Source organism: Triturus cristatus, chromosome 1_2 (genome assembly GCF_964204655.1).
Source record: "Triturus cristatus chromosome 1_2, aTriCri1.1, whole genome shotgun sequence".
Taxonomy (NCBI): domain Eukaryota; kingdom Metazoa; phylum Chordata; class Amphibia; order Caudata; family Salamandridae; genus Triturus; species Triturus cristatus.
This window is the reverse complement of record NC_140580.1, coordinates 779020786-779033327: the sequence shown is the minus strand read 5'-3', so window position 1 is coordinate 779033327 and position 12542 is coordinate 779020786. Positions and strand designations below refer to the sequence as shown.

The 12542-nt window shown below is 43.2% G+C and overlaps 1 protein-coding gene across 1 annotated transcript in view; it reads right to left on the bottom strand.

Annotated features, from left to right (window-relative positions):
- Positions 1 to 12542, bottom strand: part of RTKN2 (rhotekin 2) — a 237501-nt gene that overhangs the window by 74608 nt on the left and 150351 nt on the right. The window contains exon 9 of the mRNA XM_085608786.1: positions 10117 to 10248. Coding sequence (XP_085464912.1) covers positions 10117 to 10248 — 132 coding nt within the window. The remainder of the gene's footprint in view (positions 1 to 10116; positions 10249 to 12542) is intronic.

Genomic DNA, 12542 nt, shown 5'->3' with positions numbered 1-12542 from the left:
TCACTACGACTGCAAAAATTTGGCATTATGTATCCCTGGATCTATCGCTTTGTCCTCTCTTTCGAACTGGGAGGTGACTAACAACAAGTCACAGAGAGGACACAGGCTTTCACTTTCTGGGAGTTCAACCAGGGGGTACGCTGGTCACCTCACAATGTAAGAATTAGTCTGATGCTTTTTTGAGTAGGATAGACTAGGCTGGTTGGAAATACCCGAAGGGCCATGCCTCCTCACGACAGGGCCTGTTCTAGCTGGCAGCTTTCAGAGTCCTTAGTCAACATTAATGCCAGATGGCAGGCTCTTGGTTTGCAACAGTCCGCTTGTAAGCCTGCATTCCGATGCTGATGAGATGGGACCAACAAGCAAGGTTCTAGGGACAGTACGAGGCAATAATGTACAGTTGGATGCCCTAGAATGGGGGTGAGGATAGGACCAAGCAACCTTCCTTTGGCCATAGACTGGGCCTTGGGAGAGGTCACCCGTGTCTGAGGGCTAAGATGCTGGGAGAGATCAGGTTCCTATTTCCCCTGAGTCCCCAACCCACCTCTTTTCTCCAGAGAAACCCCAAAGCAGCCACAGATGCTATATTCAGCCCCTGTTCACAATTACGCAGGTCGTTTGGGCTTGCACTATTTTCTACATCAATTTTGTTATGTTTATATTTATATATCATGGATTAAGAAAATAGAAGATTGGTGTTTACCTACAGTGCTATCCAGTCTACTCTTTTGCTTACATCAGACACCTCACTCGCTTTAATGTCATAACCATTACTAACCTTAATATCATAGGTCTTACTGCCTCTAATATGAGGGGGGATGTTTGGAGAGCTCTTAGAGACCAGAAGATGGACCTTATGTAAACATAAATTATATGCATTATATAACATTATATGCCTATAGGACATCCACTGATTAAAAGAGGACAAGGGGAGATTCTGACACAGCCTATCCCACAGATTTTTTTGCCTCTGCATCCAATAAGCAGCAGGGGGTGGCCCTCTTTCTCAGGTGTAATCTTCCCTTTAGGATTTTGAAAACTATGCTTGATAAAGAGGAACAGTACTTAATCCTGATTGGGCCACTTCAGGACCGTTTGGTTATGTAAGCCACACTATATGCCCCAAATGTTTACCACGATGCACATCTTCTGCAATTCCTGTAAGTCCTTTCTAGGGTGGCAAAGGGGCAAATTATTCTCACCAGGGATTTTAATGAAGCATGGAACCCTCAGAAAGATAGGGAAGCGCACCTTTTTAAAACTGTTAAAAGATACTCAGGTGGAGTTAGGCCTTCGAAACACGTGGCGAGTTACACCCATCTAGTCTGAATATATGTGCTATTCACATGTCCATAGGACACATTCTCGCATTGACTATGTATTAGTCAGCATTTCACTCCATCCTGAAGTCAGGGAGGCACAAATAGGAGCAACAGTGTGTGCGTCTGGTGATTAGGGGCAGGGATTTTTAGAGCAGCTGGCACCTACGTCATTTGTTGCTTAGGAACCCCATGACGTGTGAAGAAACCGTCCAACCTATTGATGAATATTTTAGACGAATGAGGGAGGTGAGGTGCCCTTGCGGAGTGTTTGGAAAGCCTTTAAGGAAGTAATCCCGGGCCATTTCACGGTAACCTTTAGCACCTCCAAAACTTAGAGGGAAGGAAACTTGAACAAGAAATAAAAGTACTGAAATGGGTTGGGACGAAGAACCCCACACTGAGGAACGTACAAAAGCTACTCACTGCCAGTGGGTAACTTTTCATGTACTAAAGAAACAAAGCAGATCTCGACCTTTTGCAATACATTATTATTAACAGTTTCTATGTTGAGGGCGACACTGTAGGCATGCAGTTAGCAAAGCTGCTGTGTGGTAGAAAAAGGGATTTTGTGAAATACTCACTACCACTGGAATTAAACTAAACGATAATGCAGTAAAGCGCAAAGAGTGTTGCTGCTTTCATTGTTATATTCTGGGGATTACTGTTTTGTGCGCAAGCAAGCGGCACACCTAAGATACTCAACTCCCTCAAATTACCAGGGCCCAGATACATCAACTTTATTGAAAGATTCTCGGACATCCGGGCAAGGCACACGGGACCTTCCCCAATCTCATCAGAGAGCACACTTAGACCCCCCAAGTGCCAAATCCTCACAGCCCAACTTAATCCGGATCGCTGACTCCGCTAACAGTGACACACAGTACCTAAAAATTCTCCTCGCCCCCGAATACAAATCAAAAGGTCGGCAGGACATACTTAACAGATCAAATATAATTAAATTAGTAAACAGTGTTCCGGGTTTTGAGACTTTGATCTCGGATGATATCGAGTCAATTGAATTTCTCCCCCCCAAGGGGTACTCAACCCTCAGAGGTAACCGTGGTGTCCTTCAAGTCCACCACTTGGGTACGACTATCCTTAGATCAAAAGGTCACATTTCGGAAATTGGGTATCAAAATCTACCCCTATTCCATGCCAGGATACCCTACAGTGTTATCCCAACAGTCTTCTACCCTGCTAAGTCCGGCTAGCCATAGACCTGGGGGGAAAAATAGGCCATACTCAATCCTTAAAAACGCCTTAGGATCATTACAATCGACTGAAGATGGACGGCTTAATCCTCTGAATTTCGATAACATTTTTGACTGGGGTTGGCTACCAGCCACCCTGTCTCGTAATATATCAGATTGACCACGTGATAAACATCTCGTAGCCCAGGTTCAATCAGATCTCCTCCTATATCCTTCCTCAATTATTCCGTCCCCCCAGTCGCAGTCCTTGCTCACCCTATGTTCATGGAACATTAGTGGTCTCCCTCAGAAAATCACAAATTCAGAGATCCATTCTTTTATTTTTGGTCATGACTTAATTGCCCTTCAGGAAACCTGGGCTTCTCAAACCAGCCCAGTTATTGGTTTCATTGAATTTTGGAAACCGGCAATCAGATCCTGTCGCTATGGCCACCCTAAAGGTGGTCTGTCGACCTATGTTTCAAATAACCTAAAAGGCCCGATTGAGTTACTGAACCTGGATGAAGACTGGTTTCTTGGTGTTAAAATTAGTGCATGGAACAAACAGCGTTCTCTTTTACTCCTAAATGTGTATATTAATCCTAACACCCGATCAAAAAAGGCCCACCTAACGCGTCTAATGAAAATCGTGTGTGCCCTGGTGGTGGACTATCCCAATTCAGATTACATTATTACTGGTGACTTCAACACTAATTGTTTTCAGGGCAACTCTATCGATTACGAAGGACTTTTTACATTTACAACCTCGGAAGTCAAGGCACAGTCCAAACCCCCAAACCAAGTGTATTGTGGCCTTGGTGAGCTCTGTGTGCTGCAATTCTTAAGTATAGGTTTCCTGGTAATGAATGGCAGATCTACGAACGATACTCCTCCCAACTGGTCCTGGTCAAATGGCAGCAAATGCTCCTACTTAGATTACACAATTTGTAATTTAGCGCAGTTCCATCACCTGACCAACTATAGCATTCTTCCTCGATCAGAAAGTGACCACCGTCCCCAAGTCATCACCCTAAATATACAGCCAGAGTACCTGCTTCAAGGACATGCCCAGGAATTTATACAGAAAACCTAAAACGGTTAAGATGGAATGACGACATCAGCCCAAATATCATGGAAGCAGGTTTGGTATTTATAACAGAAAGCACTGACGCAGCGGTCTTCTCCACTGGCACGTGGTCGTCCTTCTGCTCCCAATTGACAAGCCGTTTTCCATCTGGACAACATGCTCACAAGGCTCATTTCAGCCGCCAGTTTCAAATTTCCAGTCAAACAAGGGCATTGAAGAAATCTAGAGACAAAACTCTGCGGATTCTCAAGACGTCCCCAGGAAACAACGAGATCTTGAATGGGTATAAAGCTAACCAAAAATTACTCAGGGAGGCAATACGAACTGATAAACGGCGCCACCTAGCCCAATTTTGGTGCAAACTTTTATGGGAGAGTAAAAGCTGCAACTCTAAAAGATTCTGGGCCCTAATTAATCGCCAAAATTCTAGCTCCTCTAGATCTGGGTCAGCAAATATTGCAGAAGCTGTTTGGTCTGCCTATCTGACTGACCATTTTAGGGCCGCAGAGGTCTCTGCGTCTACAGTTTTATCTGTTCCTAAACAACCGACAACCAACCCACAATCGATCAGGAGTAGCTCCATGGCCTGCTTGGACCCACGAAGTGAAGACCTACAAGTCACTCAAGAAATGGTCACCAAAGTACTACTAAAAGCAAGATCTGATGGCGCTCCGGGTCCAAATGGCCTACCACAGTCCTTGTTTAAAACAAACATTGATCTATGGTGGAGATACCTAACCAATCTTTTCAACTGTGCACTGACAAGTTCAACCAGACCGGATTCATGGCGAGGGGCAATACTCCATCCGATCTACAAGTCTGGCTCCCATGCCTCTCCAAATAACTACAGACTAATAGCTCTGTTAGATATTGAAGCCAAGTTTTTTGCAGGAACACTATTGGAGGAACTGAGATATTGGGTAGAGCAGAACAATCTGATTCCAATGACCCAAACTGGCTTCACTGCTAACTCCGGTACTATGACCAATTTACTGTCGCTGTCTATTATTGTCAACAAAGCTTTAGTCACATCGAGGATGGTTTTTTGTTGTTTTATAGATTTTAAAGCTGCATTTGATCGGGTACCAAGGGCTGCTCTATGGGAGAAGCTAAAAAAATGGGGGATTCCGGACAACCTTCTGGATGCGATCATCCAACTTCATTCGGGCACGTGGGTACAGGTGAAGTTGGGGACTGGCACACATCTCTCTCGGAAAATCAAGACAACTAGAGGGATCAAACAGGGATGTGTGCTGGCCCCCCTTCTTTTCAATTTGTTCCTAGCTGATCTGCCATCCTCCCTCGAAGAAACAAGCAGCCATTCGCCTAAGATGGGAGGTGTACCGATAAGCAATCTTTTATATGCCGATGACCTGGTCCTGTTCAGTTTGACACGGGTAGGGCTGCAAAGGCTACTAAACAAATTAGAAATCTACACCACCATGAATGGGTTGGAGGTTAACGTAAAAAAAAAAACAAGAGGTCATTTTTGGTAGAAAACTTTACAGTGGAGGAGGTTGGCTGTTTAACAACTCTAGTCTTACAATAGGAAACACTTACAAATATCTTGGGGTCAATTTTGACTCCAGGGGCAACTTCAACAAACAGCGTAAGGTCATTTCAGTAAAAGCCATGAACCTGCAGGTGAATTTTTGCAAGCTCTCAAGAAATTTGTCTGGCCCAAGCTTGTCCCCATTACTGGAAGTTATGAGAGCAAAAATAGGGCCTACACGGACTTATGATGTTGAGATTTTTAGGGGGAAATTAAATTCCTCTTTTAACCAACATGTGACGAAACTCTACAAAAAAATCCTCCACTTGCCCAAATCAGCCTCTGCTGCACAGATCAGACTCGAATTGGGTCTATTAAACTATGAAATTTCAGCCACGGGAATGTATTTAAACCTGTGCCACAAATTGAGACAAGCAAACACAGGTTCATTGGAGTCCTTAATTTGGTTGGATATTTTCCAGAAAAATCCACGCGGCTCTTACAGTCGTCTTTTTAAGGATTCGATCCAAGAAATGTCTGCAGGTGCACTATGCGACCTCAACCCCAGTAAATCAGTATTTAAAACTAGCATTAAGAAATGCACTCGAATGAGGTCCCTGATCATTGATAAAGCCCAATTTTCCAAACGCAGACATGCTTGGGCAACAATGACATCGTATGGTCGGTTATCCCCCGCATCCTACCTTCTTGCACTTACTCCTTGCATCTAAAAACCAGCTTTATGGCTGCCAGACTGGGCGATTGGCAATTTCTAAAAGATCTGCCCGCCTGGCGCCGTTTGTCAGAGGATGTAATGTGCAGAGGGTGCGGTATGTCTCCAGAAACCCTGGAGCATATAGTATGTCTTTGTCCATCTTTTATGACACAACGTAGACGCAAATTGAAAATTGAGTGGAATAGGCTGGGAATCCGAACGTGTAGACAAGCAATTATTGCAGCTTTAACGCCAGAAAACACAGGTCTAAATATTGCTTTTACAACATTTTTACGATATGCTTACCGCACTCTCAAGCAGTAACGGTTTGGTATGTTTTTATGCTTTCTTTAAGGGCTATTTCATTTCATCGTGTAATTGTTCAAATGTTGTTAACACTACTTTTATCTGACTGACGCTTTGCACAATCGGTTGTCATTTTATGAAATATTGGATTGCATTTACGGTCGTTGTCAAATACTTGAAACCAAATGTATTTTAAACGTTATGCTTGTCATTGCATTTTGCACACTAATTCCTTTTACCATTGATATATCAGTGAAGCTTTTATTGCAATTTGAAGTTTTTAAAAATGTGTATTGCTGTCGTAATTTTGAGGTGTTCTTTTAAGGATATTTTTATATCTAAATAAAGTATACTACCAGGGCCCAGAGAGATAACCTGGAGAGCCCTATGTAGCAAGAGGTGGTGAAGGAGGCAATCAAGCCCCTGACCCTGTTTTATCACGGAGCAGAGCTGGAATATAAGACTCCCACCAAGGTGGGAGAAGCAGTAAATTTATTCTTCCCGAAACCAGGCAAAGTGCCACAAAAGTGTGCCTCTTACAGCCTCATTGAACTTTTAAATAGCAGAGCAAAAATCATATACTACAATCCTGGCTATATGCCTCAATGAGGTCCCCCCCCCCCCCCCCCCCCTACGTGGAACATCTGGATCAAAGCAGTTTTGTAAAAAAGCAACATGATACCATAAGGGCTACTATCAATCAGGCTGAAGAGAACATCCCAGTGAATTTGTTGTCACTGATGCAGAAAAAGCTTCGACAAAGGCGGACTGGTCCTTCTTGCGTCCAGTTTTTCAGAAAATGGGCTATGCAATGGCCAACTTCTTAACTATGATTTCTTACAACTATGCAGTCAATGGCCAGACTTCTTGGGTTTTCAGGGTATACAGGGGCACTAGGCAGTGGTGTCCACTGCTCTGCTCCGGTGTGCCCTCTTCATAGAGCCCCTGGCTTACGTCTGTCAGCAAGAGGAGGTGATTCAATTCTAAGACCAAATTTATAAACTCTCCCTGTATGCCGATGACGTACTGCCGATTATGGAGGCCACACGATCTTCCCTCTCTGTGGTCATGGCTCTTCTGCAGGATATCGAGTTGATTTCTGGATATAAAATGAACTATGATAAATGTGAGATTCTTAGCTTAACCCTGCTAGCTAGGGAGGTGGCTTCCCTGCACAGGGACCTCCCCCTTTCTGCTGCCCAAGAAATCCATCAATTATTTGGGTTGTGGATCACAAGGAGGGAGCCCAGGGTACCTTTTCCATTCTTAATACCCCCTCACTGTTAGCTATGATCCGCCGGGACTTGGACTCTTGCGGCCGTTTGATCATCTTGTGGATAGGCAGGATAAACGCCATCAAGATAGTTTTTGCCCTTGCTTATTACACATTTTTCAGGCCCAGTTTGGGGCTACACTAAGCAAATACAATTACAAATAACACAATTAGTCTAGAGGGGAAAGGTGCCCATAGTCTCCCAAGACTCGCAATGCTAAGCAGAAGGCCAGACAGGTTGGCCTTGCCAGAGATAACCTGAGGCTTCCCAATTGAGGAAAGAGGTGGAATGGTCCAAGGGGAACTCACAGAAGAACTGGAGGCATATGGACCATGCCATGGTCCAAGGGCTTCTTTGAGAGCTGTTCCGGCTGGACAAAAAGCTCAGGCCTCTGCATGCATACCTTTGTACGGCAGTTGCAACAACACTTCAAGTCTGGGACATTTAAATAGAAGCCAGAGACCTATTAGACTATCCCTCACTGTACACTCCCATTCATTAAAATACTGACTATACCCCTACGGCAGACGGCACTACATTCAGAGGATGGAGGGAGTTATTAGGGTACATGCAAATCTGATTTTGGCCTCTCTGGAAGGGACCAATTACAATATGCACAGTTCCGACACTGGGTCACGAATGCTGCAATTCGTTTAAGGGCCACACGCTGCAAGACCACATTTAAATCTTTATTTTCTAAGCTAGTGGGCTCTAGAGTGACTATGTCCAACTTATAGCAGACTCTTCCACAGGAAGCCCCTCAGACCTGGCCACATAAGGAGTGGGAACAGGTGTTAGACAAAGCAGATATCACAAGAACAGTGGGAATGGTTGAGCAGAGATATTTACTCGTCTTCAACACCCTTCTTGAGTAGGGAGACTCCTTATAAATTATGGTATGACTGGCAATATATTCTCTCCGCGTGGACCAAATGTTTGCCAATGTGAATCCCAACTGCTGGAGATGATGCAGGATTAGAGGGGATGTGATGCACATTTGGCAGGAGAGTCCCCGAGTTCCCCCCTTTTTTGGAGGGAGCGGCAGGCCTGTTTAAGGAGATTTTAGGTAATACAATACATCCAGCTCCAGAAGCACTACTAGGTCTACGCCCAACTGAATTAGAAATGTCTAAAAGTGATTGGTATATGGTTCTGCAGTGCTTGGGGGTGGCTAAACTCAGGATAGATATCTACTGGAAGAATACTCCACCGTTCTCCCATTGGCACTACACTACAAGCTATGGACAATTTCAGCCATGGAACAATTGTCTTACAATACGAATGGTACCACTTTATGCTTTGCAGCCAAATGGAAGCCACTGTACAGGGCCATTTGCAGCGGCATCCTCGGCACCATGCTGGCTCCCAGGTGGAAGGCACTGGACTTTGTGACAGAGGGGCGGGTGAAGGCCCCTAGCCAGAGGAGGATTGTGTGTGGTGGGGGCAGGGTCAGAGAGTGCCTCCTTACCCAGAGGAGGGTTATGTACTGTGGCTCGCATGACAGGGGCCTGGAACCGCTACTTGTTGAATGCTTATTACACCTTTTCAGAATTGGCGGAAAGGCTGCCATAGCATTCCTTGGAGCGGTGGTGGCATTACATGTTATATAAATTTGTACAAATGTTGGCTTCTATTGCATCCTGGATCATTTATTGAACGATGTCACCCAAAAGCACTGTGCTGAAGATTGTTAGAACAGTTTCACTTATATCAATGTGGTGGCTTACTCGCTGACTTGTTAAGCAATCAACGAGAAGTATTACTTTTTATACAAAATTTAAATAAAAAGATTCACAGACAAAACAAATACAACAGGATCTCTTGTATCGCCTCATAACTGGAATACCTGTATATTTATTGAGATCTGTGCTATACCAGTAGGTTGGCTTCTGCAGCTGTGGGTTTTGATACGGCCTCTGTGAGATGGTTACGACTGTGACCTCTTGAGCCAGGAAATGGCTGCTGGCATTAAAACTAGATGATCCTGTACTACAATTCATTCTCACCATGGAACCTAAATAGCGTTCCCATTTGAAGGGAACATGCAGCAATCTGCACTGCAAATGTGGCTGGAAGGAGGTGCTTCTTAGCCAATCTTGCCAACAAAAGGTACCAATCGCTCACTGCTCTCGAAAGCCAGCACTTGCATCATCCACGGTTGCATCAACAGAGGAGGTGCACATCATCTATGCAAAATGGTTTTGTCCTACTCTCTTCTGTCCTCTAGAATGTGGTCCAATTAGGGGATCTAGATCCGTCAACATATGCATATGTTAGCAATGCAGAGTGTTTGTCTCCAGATTAGATAGCGGATTGGCTTTGCTCAAGTCGTCCATACTTTTTCCTTTGCAGTAAGAAATGGGCAGCACGTGGAGTGGGACATAACAATCCCCATGTCATGGTCCCTCTGTTTTCAGAGAAAAGGGAGCTGTGAAGGAATTTGTCTTTCATTTAACAACCTCCATCTAAAAATGCCTCTGAGCTACAAAACAGCAAGAAATACATTTAAAAAAAAATAAATCAAACTTCTGAATACTTTCTGGATTAGGAATAGCTCTGGATGGTCCACAGCCATGTGCGAGTCCACAGTCTACTTTAACCAATGGATCTACTCCATTGCTCTATAAAACAATCAGAACAAATTTGTCCATTTAATGTCACAACAGGGTTAACCAGATAGACATCTATTTGATAAAAACAACCAACCAACTGGACTCCAAATAAGCTTACCTTGTTAACAGGAATTTTTAATAAAGGCTCTAGTTTAGCATCAATTTCTTCTGGCGAGTAGTAACAAATAAGGTGAAAACCTCTCAGAACACAAAATATCTTCTTCATGCTGCATATATTTCCAACTACCTGCTACAAGAAACAGAAAATAATTATTTAAGGATTGCAGATTGTTAAATTAAGAAAACCGAACACACTGTTGATGCTTAAGCAATTCAGCATATAATTGTAAATCTGAAACTGGAAGCGAGGATTATGCATGTTCCTTATTCTAATCCAAAAGCCTGTGGATTAGTAACGTACTATTTTTTTTTCTAATTAGTGGAAAAAAAACGTAAGCTAGGTCAGCCTTTCTGTTGTAAGGTGTAACCCTTGTAAGAGACCAAAAGCCTCCTGTTCATCCTCCTTTTCAGCTCCAGCACCAAGATACGTACACCTCATTTTCTCCTCATATGTATAGATAATTATGAGTAATGAAGATTTTGTACTGATGGAGGGGATTCATCTCATTCGAGATATCTTGCGTCTAGCAGACTGGCTGACATTCCTCAGACCTTAAGGATGCTTACCTTGGGTTCCAATTTTCAATCCTCACCCCAGGTTTCTGCAATTCATCTGGAAGGACCAATTCTACGAGTTTTGGCCATTCTTTAGCAACATAATGCTTCAGGAAAATCCTGAAGCCAGGTGTGGTGTTCCTGAGGACTCGGTATAGTTGGACAACATCCTCCTCATAGATCAGTCAAGATAAAGACTACAGTACTGCCTTCTCCTCACATAATCATTGCTCAAGGAACTTGGATTCGTCACTGAGAAATTGGTAATGAAACCTTCCCAAACCCTCACCTTCTTAGGGTTTGTCAGATTCAATACAGACTACCATCAGCCTGTATTTAAAGAAAATGTTCCAGATAAGACTTGAACATGGAAGACCGTCAGCAAGTCCAGTACATCCCTACACCAGATAGAGAGGATAGAGGGCCTCCTTTCCTCAGCAGTTCAAGCAATTCTGGCGTGCTCTCTGAATTACTAGTCTCTTCAGAGAGTTAAGGTATCATCTCAGATGGGGCCTCTCCTACTCATTAAGTTTCTTTCCCGGGGTGAAAGATAAGATGGTGGCTTGCAAGCGTGGAAGCATGCAACAGCAGGACCATATTCAGATGCAAACCTTTTTTTTTTTGGTACCCCGGGAAAGGGGGTGTTACACCGAAACGCGCGTCGGCGTCTTGAATTGATTTGTTCCTTAGTTTCATATTGCACTGATGTTAACTACATAGACATATTTAGGCTTTTTTTGTCCTGTATATATTTAAACAAAAAAGGGAGGAAAAAGAATTGTTTCTTTTCTCTTTTGAATCTCTTTAGCTATAAATCATTAACAGTTCATCAATTCTCTTCCCCTTTGGGACAAAAATGAGATAAGCAAGTTACCTTGGGCTTTTGAATTATAACTTTCCATGTTTTTAGGGTGAATGTTTAGTGTGTTGTTATGGTTTGAATGGATCTATTTGAGAGTGAGGATGTATGAATGATCTGTGTCTAAAATTGTCCATGGGATTCATGGTCTGTTGGATTCTAATGAATTTTGTGAATTGAATATTTTTCCAATATATGATTTATACATTTATGATATTTTCTAAATAATTTGAAAATAAAAACAAAAATAATAATGTCACAATCTGATTCCTGTTCAAATTTATGTGCTTGGTCTAGCAAGAGTGGACGTTTTATAAATTGACTTAATTGCGTTCAGTTGAAGTATATAGGTACAGCAGATTCTTTTCTTGTTCAAGTAGTGTTGATTTATCCCCTACTGCTCTACCTTTATTCATTTAGGGGTTCCCCTTTTTCTTAGTGGTTGCGAACCTTTTTTTTTTAATCATTGGGTACGAGGAGAGCAAATCAGGCAGGGGTACCAGGTGTGGCAAATCTTCCACCGGAGGAAAGTGGTCGATTCAGAAAAGACACTTACACTTTAACTGTTTGGAGGACCTATCGGGCTCATTTACAATCAAATGCTGGACCAGAGTGAGGGCACAATGCTGTGACCTTCTCAAAATGGACAATATCTCTGCAGAGTGATATATATATATCAATCATCTGGGGGCTATGAGGTTGAAGATGCTCAACAAGATCGCAAAGGAGTTATAGCAGTACTGCGTAGCTCACCACATCATTGAGACAGCGGAATACCTTCCTGGACACCTCTATGAGGTGGGAGATTGATCAATGCTATAATAATGCCAAACCTTTTGGCAAACCTTTTTTACCCTGTCTAAGCAGAGCATGCCAACTTGTGCCAACTCAACTTTTCAAGAAAAGGAGGACTCCATCGGCCACAGGCTCTTGGGAGCGGTTCTGCAGCACCTTTCCATGAACTTTAGAGGGAGCATCCAGAGGGAAGCTCCATAGTAGACAACACCTTC